This window comes from Phacochoerus africanus, chromosome 11 (genome assembly GCF_016906955.1).
Source record: "Phacochoerus africanus isolate WHEZ1 chromosome 11, ROS_Pafr_v1, whole genome shotgun sequence".
NCBI classification, from domain to species: Eukaryota; Metazoa; Chordata; class Mammalia; order Artiodactyla; family Suidae; genus Phacochoerus; species Phacochoerus africanus.
Genome location: NC_062554.1, coordinates 107034429 through 107053205, shown reverse-complemented (window position 1 = coordinate 107053205; position 18777 = coordinate 107034429). Strand labels below are relative to the sequence as shown.

The following is an 18777-nucleotide window of genomic DNA, read 5'->3' as shown; positions in this document are numbered from 1 at the left end:
TGAAGATCACATTTGAATCGTTTTCAGTTGGAGGTGGGGGCCTTATCTACACCCTCTCAGGTTTGGAAAAAGTGCCAGGGGTAGATTTCCCCAGTGGGTGGGTAGCCTCGAACGTCTCTCTGCTATCCTCTGCCCAAGCCCGGAAGGCCAAGGGGCAGGGGTAGATGTGGCAGCGGGAACGTGACTAGGAGGGATGCTGGGTGGCCAGTCCCAGGCCTGAGTGCTTCATCCCCTTGCTTCTCTCCAAGGAACCTGCTCTTGCTGCTTGTGTGTGTGTGTGTGTGTGTGTGTGTGTGTGTGAGGGGGGGGAGGGGAGGGGGCGGTTACTTTGACACTTGAGAGGACTTTCTCTAAACCACTCCTTGGCCCATCTCTGGCCATGCCCTCAGCCTGGCAGAGTTGAGACTCAACCCTGGGATGTTGCCTTCATGTTTTGTGATAGCCAACCATTGGTGCTCAAGTAGGAGGGAGCCACCTCCTGTATCCCAGGGTCCTGGCTGGCAGTGTGACTCAGAGAGGTTTTCCTAACCACATCTCTCCCCTTGCTGCCAACTGTGCCACCTTCTGACGCTGCTGCCTGAGAGAGTCCGTGCTGAGACGAGGAGTTCTCTCTTCCAAAGGGCATCATCTGGACTCTTTAGAATCAAAGGTTCAGCCATGAATTAGAAAAAGATTAGAAGCAGAAAAGCACAGTGAGGTCTTGCTGTATAGCACAGGGAACTATAGCCAATCACTCATGATAGAACATGTTAGAAGATAATATGAGAAAAAGAATGTGTGTGTGTGTGTGTCTATGCCTGGGTCACTCTGCTCTACAGAGTAAATTGTAAATCAACTATAATAATTTTTTTTAATGAAAAAAAGCTCTCTTGGGAATTAGGATGCCCACATTTAAAAAAAAAAAAAAAAGCAGAACAGTAGAAGACAGGGTAAGGAAAGGGATGCATCAACACTTAATGAGATGGGGGAAAAAAAGGGAGTTCCCGTCGAGGCACAGCAGAAACGAATCAGACTAGGAACCACGAGGTTGCAGATTCGATCCCTGGCCTCCCTCAATGGGTTAAAGATCCAGTGTTGCTGTCAGCTGTGGTGTAGGTCACAGACATGCCTCGATCTGGCATTGCTGTGGCATAGGCCGGCAGCTGGAGCTCCAATTAGACCCCTTGGCCTGGGAGCCTCCATATGCTACGGGTGTGGCCCTAAAAAGGAAAAATAAATAAAAATTTTTAAATTTATTTATTTATTTATTATTTATTTATTTATTTAGGTCTTTTTGCCATTTCTTGGGCCGCTCCCACGGCATATGGAGGTTCCCAGGCTAGGGGTCTAATCGGAGCTGTAGCTGCCAGCCTGCACCAGAGCCACAGCAACATAAGATCCGAGCTGCGTCTGCAACCTACACCACAGCTCACGGCAACACCGGATCGTTAACCTACTGAGCAAGGCCAGGGATCGAACCCGCAACCTCATGGTTCCTAGTCGGATTCGTTAACCACTGAGCCACGACGGGAACTCCAAAATTTAAAAATTTAAAAAAGCTAACTGAGATGGCTATACTTCAATTAGAAAACAAATAACAAGGAACTCGTGTATAGCACAGGAAATTCTAGTCAATATTCTGTAATAACCTATGGGAAAAGAATCTGAAAAGGAATATATATATATATATATATTCAGTATATATATATACTGAATCACTGTGCTGTACACCTGAAACTAACAGTGTTGTAAGTCAGCTATACTCCAAATAAGTAAATAATTTTAAAACACATAAAAGTAAAAAGTAAAAATAGCAAAAAAAAATCAGTGGGAAGCAATGAATAGGTGAAGCACAAAAGATGTTTAGAGCAGTTAAACTTCTCTCTATAATACTGTAATTGTGGATTTGTGACACTTTGCACTTGTCAAAAGCCACAGAACGTGCAACACAAAGGGTAAACCCTAATGTGAACTGTGGACTTGGGTTAGTAATAGCACATTAGTATTATTACAATCAATATTGTTGGAATCAATCATAACAAATTAAGCACACTGATGCCAGATATTGATAACAAGGGAAGCTGGAGGTGGAATGGTCGTAAGCTCTCTATTTTCTGCTTAATATTCCTGTAAACCTAAAACATCTCTAAAAATAAAGTCTGTTGATAAATAAAATTGAAAATAAAAACATACAAATTTCAGTACTGCAATGTCAACCCAGATGACAAAATATGTCCCCCCCAAAAAAAAAAATCACTGAGATGTACAAGCTAGGGAATTGGAAGATGACACCGCTGAGAGTGGTGGGAACAGGAAGAGGACGAGGAAGAGGGGTGTGTTTGCAGGGAGATGGCTGATTCCTGCGTGGGTTGGATTTTCTTAGACTCGCAAAGTCCAGTTAGCACATCCACAGTCTGTTTTTACACATCACCAGATGTTTCCAAACTCGGAGTTCTTTTATTTAGTAGTAGTTCAGAGGTGGCCCTGCGGCCATGTGAGGCCTGAGAAGGTTCATGACTCAGCAGAGAGTGTGGAAAGCCTTCTGTCGTGTAGGTATAATATGTTGTCCCGGTTTGTAGCAGCTTCTTGACTCCACAGGAAATTGGGTAACTCACCAATGGCTCTTTGGGATTCAGAAGGTCCCAGAAGGGAGGGAGAAGGAAGCACAGCCAGGAATGGCTGTAGGGCTTTTTCCTTCTGCCCCCTTGCGACACAGAGATACTAGCTCATCTAAGTGTCACCACCCAGGAGGCAAGTCCTATGGTGAGTTTGCCCTGGTTCATTTTGTTAATGGGTTTTTTCCCCTCTTAGTTTAAAATTCTTAGTCTAATGCCCTCTTGGGTTTTATAAAGTATCATTTTGTGTTTCTGAATTGGCAACAAAATCAAACCTGAGCAACTAGTAAATGTAGGAGTCAAAGAATCTATCAAAATGTGACCTTCCATTTTCTTAACCTTGTCTCCTTTTATCCATGAGCAAAGCTATCAGGATTATTAAAGTGCAAGGACACGTGGGCGTGTACTAGTTTTCACCATTTTGCTATCACCCAAATTTCTGTTGAACATTTGTTTTATTTTTACATATTTTCTCAGTCCTGTTCAAATACTTGTATTGGCCACCATGGCCCCTTACATTTGATCTCAAATTATTTTTAGGGGTTTCCTTTTTGGCTCAGTGGGTTAAGAACCTGATGTAGTCTCCATAACGATGCAGGTTCAATCCCTGGCCTCCCTGCCATGTAGGTCGCAGATGCGGCTCAGATCTGGCATTGCCATTGGCTGCGGCGTAGGCCTCAGCTGCAGCTCCGACTCAACCCCTAGCCTGGGCACTGGCGTATGCCACAGGTATGGCCATAAAAAAGAAAAAAATGTATTTTTATACAGTTTTTAAAGATTACTTTCCATTTAGAGTTATTACAAAATATCAGCAGTATGCCCCATGAATACCTCCTTGAGCCTGTCTTACACCCAATAGATGGTACCTCCCAGTCCCTCCCCTGCTCCCCACTGGCAATCACCAGCTTGTTCTCTATACGTGTGAGTCCAGCATAGGTGTGAATTCAGAAGTGAGTGTCTGCGTTCAGATTCTGTTTGCTAGGTCACCTTAGCTTTCTTGATGTTCCTCCACTGCCATCTGACTGCACTTCACAGAATACACCTGCTCATTGCTGTGGAAGTGCTGCCTATTTCTAGTGCTCATTCTGCTTCACATCTTATTTCCAGTGGTCCTGCTTACCACACCCTCCTAAATCTCCATCCTGCGTCTATTTCCAGGATTCTTGCCTCTGTCCTCCTTCCACTCTGCCATCTATTTTTCAGGCTTCTCTGATGCCATTAGCCAGCGAGGCAGAAAGATCTTGGGCTTAGCCTGGGTTTGAAATCTCTCTGCCAACAGCTGGCAAGTTAGTTAACGTCTCCCAGCCTCAATTTCCTCGTCTGTCGGAAAAATGGGTTGCAAAGATGTATTGGTTTCCTGAGGAGCTGCCATAACAAAGTACCACGGACTTGGGTGGCTTAAACAAGACAAATGTATTTTCTTAGCATTCTGGAAGCATGAAGTCTGAGATCAAGGTGTTGGCAGGGTTGGTTTCTCCTGGGGCCTCTTTCTCTCCTTGGTAGCAGATGACTGTGTTCTCCCTGTGTCTTTGCCTGGTCTTCCTCTGTACTTGTCTGTGTCCTGATATTATCTTATAAGGATACCAGTCATACAGGATTAGGGCCTACTGTAATGACCCATTAATGACCCTTTAAAGACTCTGTCTCCAGATACATTTAGATCCTGCGCTACTGGGGATTAGGTCTTCAACATCAGAATTTGGGGAGGGACATTCCTGCCTGGGTACAGTGGGTTAAGAATCCAATGCAGAGAGTTCCTGTTGTGGTGCAGCCGAAGCAAATCCAACTAGGAACCATGAGGTTGTGGGTTCGATCCCTGGCGTTGCCGTGAGCTGTGGTGTAGGTCACAGACATGGCTCAGATCTGGCGTTGCTGTGGCTCTGGCAAAGGCCGGTGGTCACAGCTCCTATTAGACCCCTAGCCTGGGAATCTCCATATGCCGCGGGAGCGGCCCCAGAAAAGACAAAAAGACAAAAAAAGAAAGAAAGAAAGAAAAAAAGAATCCAACTGCAGCAGCTTGGATCACCCCAGAGATGCGAGTTCCATCCTCAGCCTGGGGCAGTGGGTTAAGGAAGGATCCAACATTCCCGAGGTTGCAGCATAGGTCACATCTATGGCTTGGATTCATTCCCTGGCCTGGGAACTTCCATATGCCACAGGTAGAGCCGTAGAATTAAAAAAAAAAAAAAAAAAATTAAGTATTTGGGGAGGATACCATTCAGCCCGTAACAGAAGGTTAAATGAAATAATGTGGTTGCAGTTCCCAACATTGCTCTTTTGTCTTCATCTAGCCTTTTATTGATGCAGTTTCCCAGAGCACCAACTTTGGCTTTCTTTTATCTTGCCCTTTTCTTTTTTTGGGGAAAAGTGCATATTTGGAAGTTTCCACATTGTATGTTTGTAGCAATTCCCAAATCCATAGTGCAAGCTCCATTTTCGAAGCTGTGTCCAGACCGCTGTTGCCAGCTGTCCGGTGGACGTCTCCATGTGGAGAACTTACCTGTAACTAGACCAAACCCATTGCCTTTGCTTCTCTTCTGTGTCTGTTAGTAGCAGCACCCTGCCCCAGCTACCCAAGCCCTAAGGTTCCTGTTTCTTTCCTCTCCTTCCCTTTCTACTGGAATCTAATTGATCACCAAGAGTAATTCAATATGTTTTACTTTCACTTTCAGAGTGGTCGGTTCCATCCCTCTCTCGCTATCCCCACTGTAATGCTTGAGTTAAGACCTTCATCTTTCTCCTGTCACTTGGTTCCCTTGTTTCTTGTTCTGTCTGTGTCCAATAACCCTGATAGAGTTATTTTGCTCAAGTGCGACCTGATCATTGCATTCTGTTCACTTAAATGTTCCCTTTCATTGCGTAAAGATAAAGTGACACCCCAGCTGCCAAAAAAAGATAAAGTAAACCCCTTAGCAAGGCGACAAATTCCTTTCTACCCTGCCCCAACCAACCCCTATTGCCACCTGCAACCACTTTCACCCACTGCCTGGAAAACACCTAGTTACCCTTTCACCATTTAGTTTGATGCTATCTTTGCTTTAAAGCATTCCGTACCTCTGGAATTCCCATTGTGGCTCAGCAGTTCACCACCGCTACTAGTGTCCATGAGGATGTGGTTCGATCCCTGGTCTGCCTCAGTGGGTTAAGGATCTGGCGTTGCCATGAGCTGTGGTGAAAGTCATGGATGAGGCTCAGATACCATGTGGCTGTGGCTGTGGTGTAGGCTGGTGGCTACAGCTCCGATGGACCCCTAGCCTGGGAACTTCCATATGCTTCGGATGCGGCCCTAAAAACACAAAAAATAAATAAATAAATAAGCATTCCGTAGCTCTGTATGTGTGTGTATGCACGCATGCATGCTCACGTGCATGCTAAAATATATCTAACATAAAATCTGCCTTTTAAGCCATTTTTTATGTGTGCAGTTCCAGTGACAGTTGGTTTATTCACAATGTTATGCAACCATCACCACAACCTATTTCCAGAACTTGGTTGTCACCCCAAATACAAACTCTGTACCCATTAAGCAATAGTTCCCCATCACCCCCTCCCCCCAGCCCCAGTAACCCCTGATCTGCTTTCTGTCGCTGCATACTTGCCTCTTTGAGACATTTCTTATACGTGGAATCATTTATTATTCTTTTGTGTCTGACTTGTTTGACTTAGACTCATGTTTTCAGGATTCATGTATGTTGTAGGAAATACCAGAATTCCATTCCTTTTTATTGCCGGATAATAGTCTGTGGCGTGTATCCAACCACCATTTGTTTATCCAGTCATCCATCGATGGGTGCTTGAGTGATTTTACTTTTTGGCGATTTTGAATGATGCTGCGGTGAAGGTTCACATTCAAGTGTTGATCTGAGTCCCTCTCTGCCGTCCTTGGGAGGACTACAGGGTTCTCCAGCTTCTTGAGTTAGTATTCCCTTCGTCTTGTTTTCCCATAGCCCACTGCATATGATTTTACTATGGGGTCTGACAAATTGTATTATAAATGATTTCCACCCATGCCTGTACCTCATTGGACAAGGTCCAGCACTCAGACCCCTGTCAGGTACTGCGTCACAGTCATTACACATCTGCTGAATGATTAAATGAACAAATGAAAGCAAGAGCACTCAAACCAAGGAATCACATTATGGGCATGGTGGCTAAACATGCCCATTCTCAAGGCCTGTTTATAATCAGCTTCTAAAGAGAAACAGCTTAAGTCGTCTCTGGTAGGGTGGAAGAAAGTGCAAAATTTAGAGGCAAGCCACTTTCCCTGCAAAAGAGGCTCCACAGAACAGCTTGAGGTATTTGAAATCTGGCCCCAGTCTGAAATACCAACCGCATGCAGTCAGGGTTTGGGTCTCACTGTTGAGGGATATTTTCCTCGGAGACTTTTTTTCAAATGCAGATTATCAATAAAAAAACATCTAATGCGTCTCTTCTTCCCTGCCTTTAGACATTCCGTCCAGCCGCTATGCTGATAGAACGATCGTCCGACTTTGGAAGAACCTGGGGTGTGTACAGATACTTTGCCTATGACTGTGAGAGCTCATTTCCCGGCATCCCCACCGGCCCCATGAAGAAAGTCGATGATATCATTTGTGATTCCCGATATTCTGACATTGAACCCTCGACGGAAGGAGAGGTTTGTTGGCCCATTTTGTTTGCCATTCTATCTACTGAAAAATCTAGTGTTTGATCGTTGCAAACATACCCATTACTCTGCTGTCTATTTTTAGGTGATATTTCGTGCTTTAGATCCTGCTTTCAGAATAGAAGACCCTTACAGTCCAAGGATACAGAGTAAGCTTGTTTTCAAATGAAACTTTGTTGGAAAACAGCAATCATGGAAGAATGCTTACCCAGAATCTAAATATTCAGTACTAAATATTTCCCCTGTTCCTGTCGTGGCACAGGGGAAATGAATCCGACTAGGAACCATGAGGTTGCGAATTCGAACCCTGGGCTCTCTCAGTGAGTTCAGGATCTGGCGTTGCCATGAGCTGTGATGTAGGTCGCAGACGCAGCTCGGATCCCGAGTTGCTGTGGCTGTGGCGTAGGCCAGTAGCTACAGCTCCGATTAGACCCCTAGCCTGGGAACCTCCATATGCCGCAGCTACAGCCCTAAATATTCAGTACTACCTCTACCCTCTTGGTTTCCTTCTTTCTCTGCCACATTGTACCAGAAGCTCTTGAAATGGACAGTAATCAAAGTCCTCACTGATGGGGAACATGTTTGGATAAGAGTGAAAGACTCGTGTCATAAGTCCTCAAGCAATTAGGCTGGTCATAGTATCTTATCACTCTGTATCATATGAGTATATTGTATGTATACATATATGTATAGTATATGTATGTATAAAGTAACATCACCCGAAAAGTGCTGTTTCCCCACTTAAATTCATTTTACACATGGCCAGACTGTCTCTGGCCTGCCATTTACCCTTTCATTCGGGCCTGTGCCATTTCAGAGTGAGCTCTGTGAGGCTTGCCCTCCTGGCTCTCAAAATCCAGTTGCGAGAAGTGTCCACTTAGGTTCTGTGACCAACACCTCCTGGGTCCCCCAAAGGACTCATGGTCTCCTTCTTTGAGGTGAAATTTTCGGGACTTGGAGAATGTTGCTGCCATTTTCATTCTATTGTCTTTGGCTGTTAAATGATAGCAGAAAATCGATTTCTATCCTAAGGAGGCACCCACTGTTAACTGCTCATGCTTTGGATGTACTTTTATAATCAAGGGAACAATATCTCTTTAGCTGTCCTTATTGTTAAGGCCTCTGGGACTCACTTCAAAAGTGATTGTGCCTCTTGGAATCACAGTCAATACGAGGCTTAGATGTTAAATATGGCAGGGGAATGAGGAGGGAGCATATTTGCTCTTTTGAGGGCTTCCACAGAGATCAGCTCAAGGGTTTCTAAATACTCCAGCTGCTCTTCAAGTTTGTTGTTGGGGCTCTTGTCAATAGGCACTTGTGCTCATTCTATGCAGCAGCGTTTGTGCAGGAGGAAATGTTGGCATTCATAAATTCCATTCAGCTAAGTCGTACCACAGTGTCTCTGTTTAGTTTTCGCTTTTACAAAGAGCCTAAGTTTAATGCATGGACTCATGGACTTTCTCTTTCAACCTACGGCTATTTCTATAGTGTCCATTGTAAGCTATGCATATAAATGCTTAAAACTGTATCTGGGCTTTGAAAGTATCCAGTGCATTTGGACCAATGCCCCCATTGTCCTGTGTTATAGTTTATAAGACTCCATCAGCAGAGATGAAAGTAAAGCTTAGGAGCAATTTTAGCCACAGAGCTAAAGGGAGGCGGGGTGGACTAATCAGTTTTGGGGGTTCACTTCAGCAAGAGCAATGTAGTAATTCTAGAAAACACTGGTGAAGAAGGTTGGATGATTCTAGGTTTATCAAGTAATTAAAAATATATTGACAGCCCCACTCCATAATAACCATAGACCTATAGACCCAAGAAAAGGATGAAAAGAAAATAAGAGACATTGGTCTGGGGGGAAAAAAAAAAAAAAGCTAAAACGGAGTTCCTGTTGTGGTACAGTGGAAATGAATCCGACTAGGAACCATGAGGTTGCAGGTTCGATCCCTGGCCTTGCTCAGGGGGTTAAGGATCCAGTGTTGCGGTAAGCTGTGGTGTAGGTCCCAGATGTGGCTCGGATCTGGTGTTGCTGTGGCTGTGGCCTAGGCCGGCAGCAACAGCTCCGATTAGACCCCTAGCCTGGGAACCTCCATGTGCTGCAGGTGCGACACTATAAAGCAAAAAAAAAAAAAAGAGAGAGACATTGCTCTATAAGCAACTTCTATTTAGGAAAAAAAATTAATTTGCCCCAACATCCCAATACTAAGCTCCTTTATCCTTATGCCACTATATGTTACTAGCAATTATATTGGTAGATTGTGTTGTAAAATTAGGACCAAAAAAGTTTTGATTGTAATGGTGCTTCAAAACTTGGTTGAGATATTCAGTCTCTGGGTTGTGGTTATTCTGGAGTGCTAAATCTATTTTAGTAACTTGGATTTTATCTAAATGGTGGGAAATTTCAGATAGTATTTTCCTCTCCAAAAATAAGCACACGAGTTCTCATCATGGCTCAGTGGAAATGAATCTGACTAATATCCATGAGGATGCAGGTTTGATTCCTGGTCTTGCTCGGTGGATTAAGGATCTGGCATTGCCACAAGCAGTGGTGTAGGTCGCAGACACAGCTTGGATCTGGTGTTGCTATGGTGGAGGCCAGCAGCTGCAACTCTGATTAGACCCCTTAGCCTGGAACTTCCATATGCCATGGGTGTGGCCCTAAAAAGGAAAAAAAATTAAAAATAAATACAAAAATATTTCTATCTTTAATAATAATGAGAATTGGAGTGCTTTGATATATTCTTTCCCACCTGAAAGGAATTTTTGTTTTTTTGTTTTTTTTCCTGTCTTTTTACCTTCTCTAGGGCCACTCCCACAGCATATGGAAGTTCCCAGGTTAGAGCTCTAATCGGAGCTAGAGCCGCTGGCCTACACCAGAGCCACAACAATGCAGGATCCTAGCCACGTCTGCAAACCACACCACAGCTCACGTCAATGCTGGATCCTTAACCCCCTGAGCGAGGCCAGGGATCGAACCCGCAACCTCATGGTTCCTAGTCGGATTCGTTAACCACTGAGCCACGACGGGAACTCCATGAAAGGAATTTTATGACTTGGGGACTGATACTAATTGCTGTGGAAACCAGATGGTATGGCAATAGTCTAGATTATTATGTGCCCACGGGTTCTGGCCATCATGCAGCTGTACTCAAATTTCTCTGCATTCGCCCTTCCTCCTGAAACATCAGTCTGCCAACAGATCCAGCACAGAAAAGGCCTTCTCATGAAACTGAACTTTCTTCCAGAGACTGTCCCATTAGGTTAAATTTTACTATGACGTGCATGTAGGTCATGCAAAGGGGGGGTAAGCTTGACTTAAGCCATTTTTATTCACCATGCCTTTCTCGAAAGAGAAGAGTTGTGGTCTCATTGGAAAAGAATTCCTGCTTCTTTGATCAAACTTTTCATCTTCTTGATGACCTCTGTAGATCTCTTAAAAATCACCAATTTGAGAATCAAGTTTGTGAAACTACATACTTTGGGAGATAACCTTTTGGATTCCAGAATGGAAATCAGAGAAAAATACTATTATGCGGTTTACGATATGGTGGTTCGAGGAAACTGCTTCTGCTATGGCCATGCCAGTGAGTGTGCCCCTGTGGATGGATTCAACGAAGAAGTAGAGGGAATGGTAAGTGCATGCTCGGGGGCGCCTTCTCCTTTGTACAGGTGATTCTGAAAAGTAGACTGAGGAGTTCCCGCTGTGATGCAGAAGGTTAAGAATCCAGCATTACTGCAGCTTGGATTCGATCCCTGGCCCTAGGAACTTCTATATGCTATGTATGGATGCAGCCAAAAAATAAAATAAGATAAAAAGCAGACCAAAGCTAGTATTTCCTTAAGCCTTTTTGTTTGGGGTTTTATTTTTCCAGACTTCCATTTGGCCCCTTGTGTCATTCTGGTGGTTGATTTTTTTGTTTGCTATTCGCTGACTTTCTTGAACTGGGAGCTGTAAAGACTACACATTTCACAGACACTGAATTAATATTGGGAAATCGTGGCTGCAGGCTTCTGCTAGTGGATATTTTAATCAACAATGATTAAAAAGTTTTCTGAATAACAATCACGTTTTCCTTTACTTGAGGGAAAATTAAAACCCACAAGCATTCCAGCCTTCACGCTAGGAAGCATACATTGCTCCCAGCCCAGAGAAACTAGATATCTGAGCCTGGAATCACTGGATATCATTTAAGAATCAAATGGATTTTGGTTTTTGCTGTTGTTGTTTGCCTTTTAGAGCTGCACCTGCGGCACATGGAGGTTCCCAGGCTAGGGATCGAATCAGAGGTATAGCCGCCAGCCTATACCACAGCCACAGCAAAACGGGATCTGAGCAGAGTCTGCAACCTACACCACAGCTCACGGCAACAACTGGATCCTTAACCCACTGAGCGAGGCCAGAGATCAAACCTGCAACGTCATGGTTGCTAGTCAGATTTGTTTCCCCTGCACCACGACAGGAACTCCTGGACTTTGTTTTGATATCTTCTAACTTCATTCTTTTCCCACTTTTATGCTGTGTTTTCAAATTATGGAATTTTAGGTGATTCTCCACATGGTTAATGTGAGGCTACTTTACCAGTGTCTACGTGAGTTGGTAATTGTTATTAGGGGAGACCCGAGTTTAAGTAATTTGCCAGAGGGCCCCTAAGTGGGTACATGGCAGATGAGTATTCAAATGTCCATCTCCTTACTCTGCACTGGGGCCTCCACTGGACTGTGGGCCTTGAGTCTTGATAAAAGATGGGCCTTGCTTAGCTGCTGTTTGCCTCATCTAAGAAGGCGAAGGTGTAGGACCGAGTGTATTCCACTGTTTAAAACTTCTGCCTGGAGTTCCCGTCGTGGTGCAGTGGTTAATGCATCCGACTAGGAACCATGAGGTTGTGGGTTCGATCCCTGCCCTCGCTCGGTGGGTTAAGGATCCGGCGTTGCCATGAGCTGTGGTGTAGGTTGCAGACTCGGCTCGGATCCCGCGTTGCTGTGGCTCTGGCGTGGGCCGGTGGCTGCAGCTCTGATTCGACCCCTAGCCTGGGAACCTCCATATGCCTCGGGAGTAGCTGAAGAAATGGCAAAAAGACAAAAAAAAAAAAAAGTTCTGCCTTCCCTTTACTCCAGTTAGAACATGTATGGCGCAGACACGGTTGAGTTTTTAACAGAGGTGGAGGGAAAATATGTACCTCTAATCTTTTTGCCCCATCTTTCCGAGAGTGTGGTGAGATGTTACTTACTTTGCAGTGTGACAAATCCTGTGTGTAGCCAACCTCAGGTAGTCATGTCACTACTGCACGTCTGTACTGTTGATTTAGACACGACAGAGTCGTGCAGGGTAGGCTTCAGGACTGTTTTTCAGTCTGTGTGAAACGACTGTCTCATGAGAGGATTTTAGTCTCCTGCCAGCTGTACTCCGGTCGAGGTGGGTCCAGGGTGGACCTGTCTGTCCTGTTTCTGAATTCCAGTCTGTAGAAACTCCAGTCGAGGTGACCCATGTACATGCATATTTGCGGGAAGGATTGATGTATCATTTATGTGCCTCAGGGGCTTCCGTGTGACAGGCACACAATGTGAAAGAGCCCCTCATAGGTCCTTCATAAAGCAAGATAATCTGTATCTTTTTCTGAGACTTTCTATTTCTTTAAAAAAAAAAAAAAAGGTACGTGATTAATTTTTAAAATCTCATTTTTGGTTGAAAAAAAAAATTGTTAAGTGCTGAGCCTGAGGTCAAAAACCAAACAAAGCATGCAGACAGAAACCTTTCTTTGATACAGTGTGCTGGTAAAAGTTGCGATAATGTGAGTTGATTCCCGGGTGGTGTGCACTCGTTTAGTTCTCCATTATGACCCTTGTTAATTTCTATCAGAATAGATTTTTTTTTAGCTCTGAAATAACTAGTTTTTTTTAAAAAAAATTCTTGAGTGACTAATTTTGTTGTTTCTTTGATTGATACTTTCATTAAATTTTTTTTTTTTTTTTTTTTGCTTTTTTAGGGCTGCACTCGCGGCACATGGAGGTTCCCAGGCTAGGGGTCGAACCGGAGCTACAGCCACAGCAACTCCAGATCCCAGCTGCATCTGCGACCTACACCACAGGTCATGGCAACGCTGGATCCATAACCCACTGAGCGAGGCCAGGAATCGAACCCTCAGCCTCATGGGTCCTAGTCGGTTTCGTTTCTGCTGTGCCATGACAGGAACTCTATTAAACATTTACTGAGTATCCATTAGATAATAGGAACTCTTCCCAGAGATGAGAGTTAAAAGCCATCAACAAGACAGGACTCATGGGGGGAAGGGACAAGGAAAAACAACCCCTCATTGTGGCGAGCTAGAGATTAGGATTAGTATGAAGAGGGGTTTGTGTTTTGGGGTTTGTGTTTTCCATTGATGATGGGGAAAGTCTGGCCACTAATATATCTCTTACTTTTCTCTTTCCTGTTTTTATAACTTTCAAGGTTCATGGCCACTGCATGTGCAGGCATAATACCAAGGGCTTAAACTGTGAACTCTGCATGGATTTCTACCATGATTTACCTTGGAGGCCTGCTGAAGGTCGAAACAGCAACGCATGTAAAAGTAAGTCTCAACCAAAGAGATGCTTTGTTTTTTGTTTGTTTGTTTTGTCTTTTGGGGGCTGCACTTGCGGCATATGGAGGTTCCCAGGCCAGGGGTCTAATAGGAGTTGTAGCTGCCGGCCTATGCCAGAGCCACAGCAACGCCAGATTTGAGCCGTGTCTGCAACCTACACCACAGCTCATGGCAACGCCAGATCCTTAACCCCCTGAGCAAGGCCAGGGATTGAACCCGCAACCTCATGGTTCCTAGTTGGATTCATTTCTGCTATGCCACGATGGGAACTTCCCTAAAGGGGTGTTTTGAATCAATTCAGACTCCAGTATCCATTTTCCAGGTAGAGGTTCTATAATCCAATACTTTTAAAAAAGAGGGAAAGTGACTCTCCTTTTCCTAACCTCCTAATACTCCTAGGAAGCCACTCTCCCCTCAACTGAATTAATCAGCTAGTCTTTATGGAGCGGCACCTATGGACTTGGCAGATTCAGTAGAAGATGGAGAGGCCACCCCTGATATTATACCTGACATGTTTGTTTGTTTGTTTTGTCTTTTCAGGGCCGCACTTGCAGCCTTTGGAAGTTTCCAGGCTAGGGGTTGAATCGGAGCTGCGCAGCTGCTGGCCCACGCCACAGCCACAGCAATGCCAGACCAAATTGCTTCTGCAACTTACACCCCAGCTCACAGCAACGCCATATTGTGAACCCACTGAGCGAGGCCAGGGATCAAACCTGCATCCTCATGAATTCTGGATGGATTCTGGTTGGGTTTGTTACCGCTGAGCCACAATGGGAACTCCATAGCTGACATTTTTGAGACAAGATGGATGACCAGGAGAGAAAAATGAATGAAAATGATAGCATGGGGGAGTTCCCGTCGTGGCGCAGTGGTTAAGAATCCGACTAGGAACCATGAGGTTGCGGGTTCGGTCCCTGCCCTTGCTCAGTGGGTTAACGATCCGGCGTTGCCGTGAGCTGTGGTGTAGGCTGCAGACGCGGCTCGGATCCCGCGTTGCTGTGGTTCTGGCGTAGGCCTGTGGCTACAACTCCGATTAGACCCCTAGCCTGGGAACCTCCATATGCCGCGGGAGCGGCCCAAGAAATAGCAAAAAGACAAAAAACAAACAAACAAACAAACAAACAAAAAATGATAGCATGGCACGTGAGTAAGGGCTGAGAGAGATGGCGTACTTCTCAGCCTTGTTTCTGTGTCAGCCCAGCTGCTGCTGCGGTACCCTTCTGTCTGTCCTTTCTCCCTCCCGGTGCTATTCTCTGGGCAGAGAGGTCGTTTGAAATATCACCACCCTCCCTACCCCACACAGTGATTCTGGCAGGTTGTCATCCGTTCGAGGTGTGCCTGCCTCTGTCCCCAGTGAGGATTATTCTACGAACTCAGAAATCAGGGAGGGCTGCAGTGGCCAAGGTTTTGTTTGTAAGGACAGCCAGCTGGCCCTTAACGAATAGTTAGGATGGTTTAGGTAAAGAGAAGAAACAGGGATGGGAGGGAGTTTAGATAAGGAAAACATAAACCACAAGGCTCCAAGGACATTCTTGAGACACTGCAGCGTCTGTGCTGGGAAGCGATTCCAGGATGTAATTCAACCACCGTATCCAGGGCAGTGCTTTGCTAGGCAGCGAGGAGAGGATACAGTCCCCTGTACAGGGCACTGTGGGGGCAGTGGGGAGACAGATAAGTCTGGTGTGAACCCCGTGAGGGCCCAGCTGAGTTAAGTTTCATTGGGAGACGATGTGGCTGGTGGAGCATGAGCAGGAGGTGGCGAAAGCTGGGTTGCAAAAAGAGGATTCTGCTGAATAGACTGCAGGAGGGACAGACCCAAGAAGGCTGGCTCAATGGTTGGTAAGATCTGCTCAGCTGAGCCTGGCCTGTGTGGTGGTGGGAATGGGGACAGGAGGATTCCGGCCTGCAGACCCCGTTCTCACAGCCGGTAGCCCAGATCGGCGTCCCCAGGAACACCTTGCCCAGAAGATGCTGTGCAGTGACCCATTCCCCACCACCCCAGGCATGACCCAAACGCAGGGCAGCCATCCTGTGTGTAAGCCATCAAGGGGGCTTCCGCCCAAGGTTTTCAGCTTTTTACAGCCCAGTCTCTTGCAAAGAGGGCAGGCGACGGAGGTGATTTCATAAAGGTCCCACTTGGAAGGTTGCCATGGTGACGTAGGGTCTAAACCGATGTCATAAGCAGAGGTGGTCGTTGTCACCGCCCGCGCCTTCTTGTTAACTGCCACTTTGCCTGACCTTCATCCCCGGTTTCCAAGATGCGCTTCTTTCCTGGCAACCTCATCCTCCATCCGTAAGTAGGTTGAAGAGGCCTTTTCTTGATGCTGGTCTCGTCCCGCAGAGTGCAACTGCAACGAACATTCCAGCTCGTGCCACTTCGACATGGCGGTTTACTTGGCCACCGGCAATGTCAGCGGAGGGGTGTGTGACGACTGTCAGCACAACACCATGGGGCGCAACTGTGAGCGCTGCAAACCGTTCTACTACCAGCACCCGGAGAGGGACGTTCGGGATCCTAACCTCTGTGAACGTACGTGGGGGCATGGTCACCAGGGGGCACCCCCATTGAGGTCACCTTTCCGCTTGAATCATCGGCGAGGCACCCTCTTTCTCTCAGGGCTCAGACCCAACCTTATTGTAGCTGCTTGATGGGAGGCTGGGGGTGGAATTGACTCGGGGCTCCAGCCTTTTTTCAGTCTATTTGTGTGACATTTGGAAGAATGAAGGGAACCTTCCACACACACACACACACATTGGGTGACCTGTGTGCTTCTCATTCTTAGCATGTACCTGTGACCCCGCTGGCTCTCAGAATGGGGGCATCTGTGACGGTTACACGGACTTTTCTGCCGGTCTCATTGCCGGCCAGTGTCGATGTAAATTACACGTGGAAGGGGAACATTGTGACATCTGCAAAGAAGGCTTCTATGGTTTAACCGCTGAAGATCCATTTGGCTGTAAATGTAAGTACGTGTGTTAAAAAGTTGGGGGTAGAGTTTCCGCAGCGGCTCAGTGGGTTAAGAACCCAATTAGTATCCATGAGGATGTGGGTTCCATCCCCAGCCTCACTCAGTGGGTTGAGGATCGGGCATCGCCACAAAGTAGGTTACAGACGCAGCTTGGATCTGGCATTGCTGCTGTGACATAGGCCGGCTGCTGCAGCTCTGATTTGACCCCTAGCCTGGGAACTTCTGCATGCCTCAAGTGTGGCTGTAAAAGGAAAAAAAATATATATATGTAGTTGGGGAGTTTTCCTGTGCACATAATTTCCGTTTTACCTTGCAATTCTTAATCCAGCCGGACTCACTTGGTTTGTTTCTTTACTTCATTTTATCTTCAATGAAGCTTGCGCTTGCAATCCTCTGGGAACAATCCCAGGTGGGAATCCTTGTGATTCTGAGACCGGTTACTGCTACTGTAAGCGTCTGGTGACAGGACAGCATTGTGACCAGTGTCTGGTAGGTAAATCCAAATGACTGGGGGGTGAGTGCTCGAGGAATGACGTTTTAATAGAGAATGATTTCCACTGTTGTAGGTTCTGGCATCAACCTTTTAGGTAAATATTTAAAACCACGAGTAGACATTTCACAAAAGAGGCATTACTCATGAATTATGGTGGCAAGATAAAAATCATTGCTGTTAGAATTATAAAATAAAACTACAGTGCAGTACCATCTTTACAGACAAAACCAACACAAGTTTTTAAAAATGGGACCGTTATCTATTAAGTGAGGACAGAATTGAGGGCTGGTACTCGTGTGCTGCTGGTGGAAATGCAGATGGCTTCATACCTTGCAAAAAAAAGTATTGGAGATGGGTTTCCTTAGCCTGTGGAAGTGTGTATACCCTTTGACCCAGTAATCCCACTTCTGAGAATTTATCCTGATGAAATAATGAGAAAACTAGACAGAGTCATAGTCAGCAGAAGACTCACTGTATTTTTTAATAATCATAGCAAAAAAAACCTCGGAAGCAACAGTGGGGAAATATGTTCAGTAAATGTAGGGGCTTCTCTACATAGGATATTCGGTTGCCATTGAAAATGACAATAATATGAGGAAATGCTTATGCTGGTGTGGAAAACACACACACGCACAGGATGTGGGTAGTATCTTGATTATGGAGAGAAAAAAATTCATCGAGAAAACCAAAATCTGAAAAGAAATACACCAAAAAATTCACTATAGTGATTCTAGGCGGAGTAGTTGTGAGAGTAATTTTTAAAAATTATTTTATGTCTTTTATAACATTCTTGTGATTGCCTTTATAATTTGGGAGTGGGGGGGGTCCACTGACCCCAAGTTATGTTTACTACCAGTAACTGTGTACCTTTATGTATATCCTGATAGACTCTTCAAGGACATTTCTATACGTCTGGATTTAAATCAGTGAACCTGGTTTTTATCTGCTTGTCAGGAAATACGTTTAGGGAATTTGTTGGGAGCCAGAAAGACCTTCTCCCCTTTGTTGGTTTTGGCCCATTTTTAAAAATGTCTGGAATGTCCTTTGTGGCTCAGAACCTGAGCCTCAGAACCTGTAAAAACCTGAAACCTGACTAGTATCCATGAGGATGCAGGTTCAATCCCTGGCCTTGCTTAGGGGGTTAAGGATCCAGCATTGCCACGAGCTGTGGTGTAGGTGGCAGAGGCAGCTCAGATCCAGTGTTGCTGTGGCTACGGTGTAGGCCAGCAGCTGCAGCTCTGATTCAACCCCTAGCCTGGAACCTTCCATACGCTGCAGGTGCAGCCCTAAAAAGAAGAAAAAAAAAAAAGAAAAAGCCCATTTCCAGTGCTCTGGGCCTCAGTGATCTCGACAGCTTTCAGTTGTGAGAATCACCCTTGCTTTGCGCTGTGTTTCCGCGTGGCCAGATCCTTGGGGAGCTTTTGTGGTGTTGATGACAGGGACTGAACTTGGGGAAAAGGTCAAGGCCTGCCAAATGTTTGCCAAAACTCTCCCT

General features: G+C 45.4%; 1 protein-coding gene across 2 annotated transcripts in view; it reads left to right on the top strand.

Moving 5' to 3' along the window:
- The window catches only part of LAMB1 (laminin subunit beta 1), a 77237-nt gene that overhangs the window by 9640 nt on the left and 48820 nt on the right, over positions 1–18777 (top strand). For both annotated transcript variants that reach the window (XM_047751749.1, XM_047751748.1), the window contains exons 6-12: positions 7042–7230; positions 7325–7388; positions 10668–10870; positions 13688–13808; positions 16162–16350; positions 16604–16783; positions 17166–17278. In XM_047751749.1, coding sequence (XP_047607705.1) covers positions 7042–7230; positions 7325–7388; positions 10668–10870; positions 13688–13808; positions 16162–16350; positions 16604–16783; positions 17166–17278 — 1059 coding nt within the window. The remainder of the gene's footprint in view (positions 1–7041; positions 7231–7324; positions 7389–10667; positions 10871–13687; positions 13809–16161; positions 16351–16603; positions 16784–17165; positions 17279–18777) is intronic.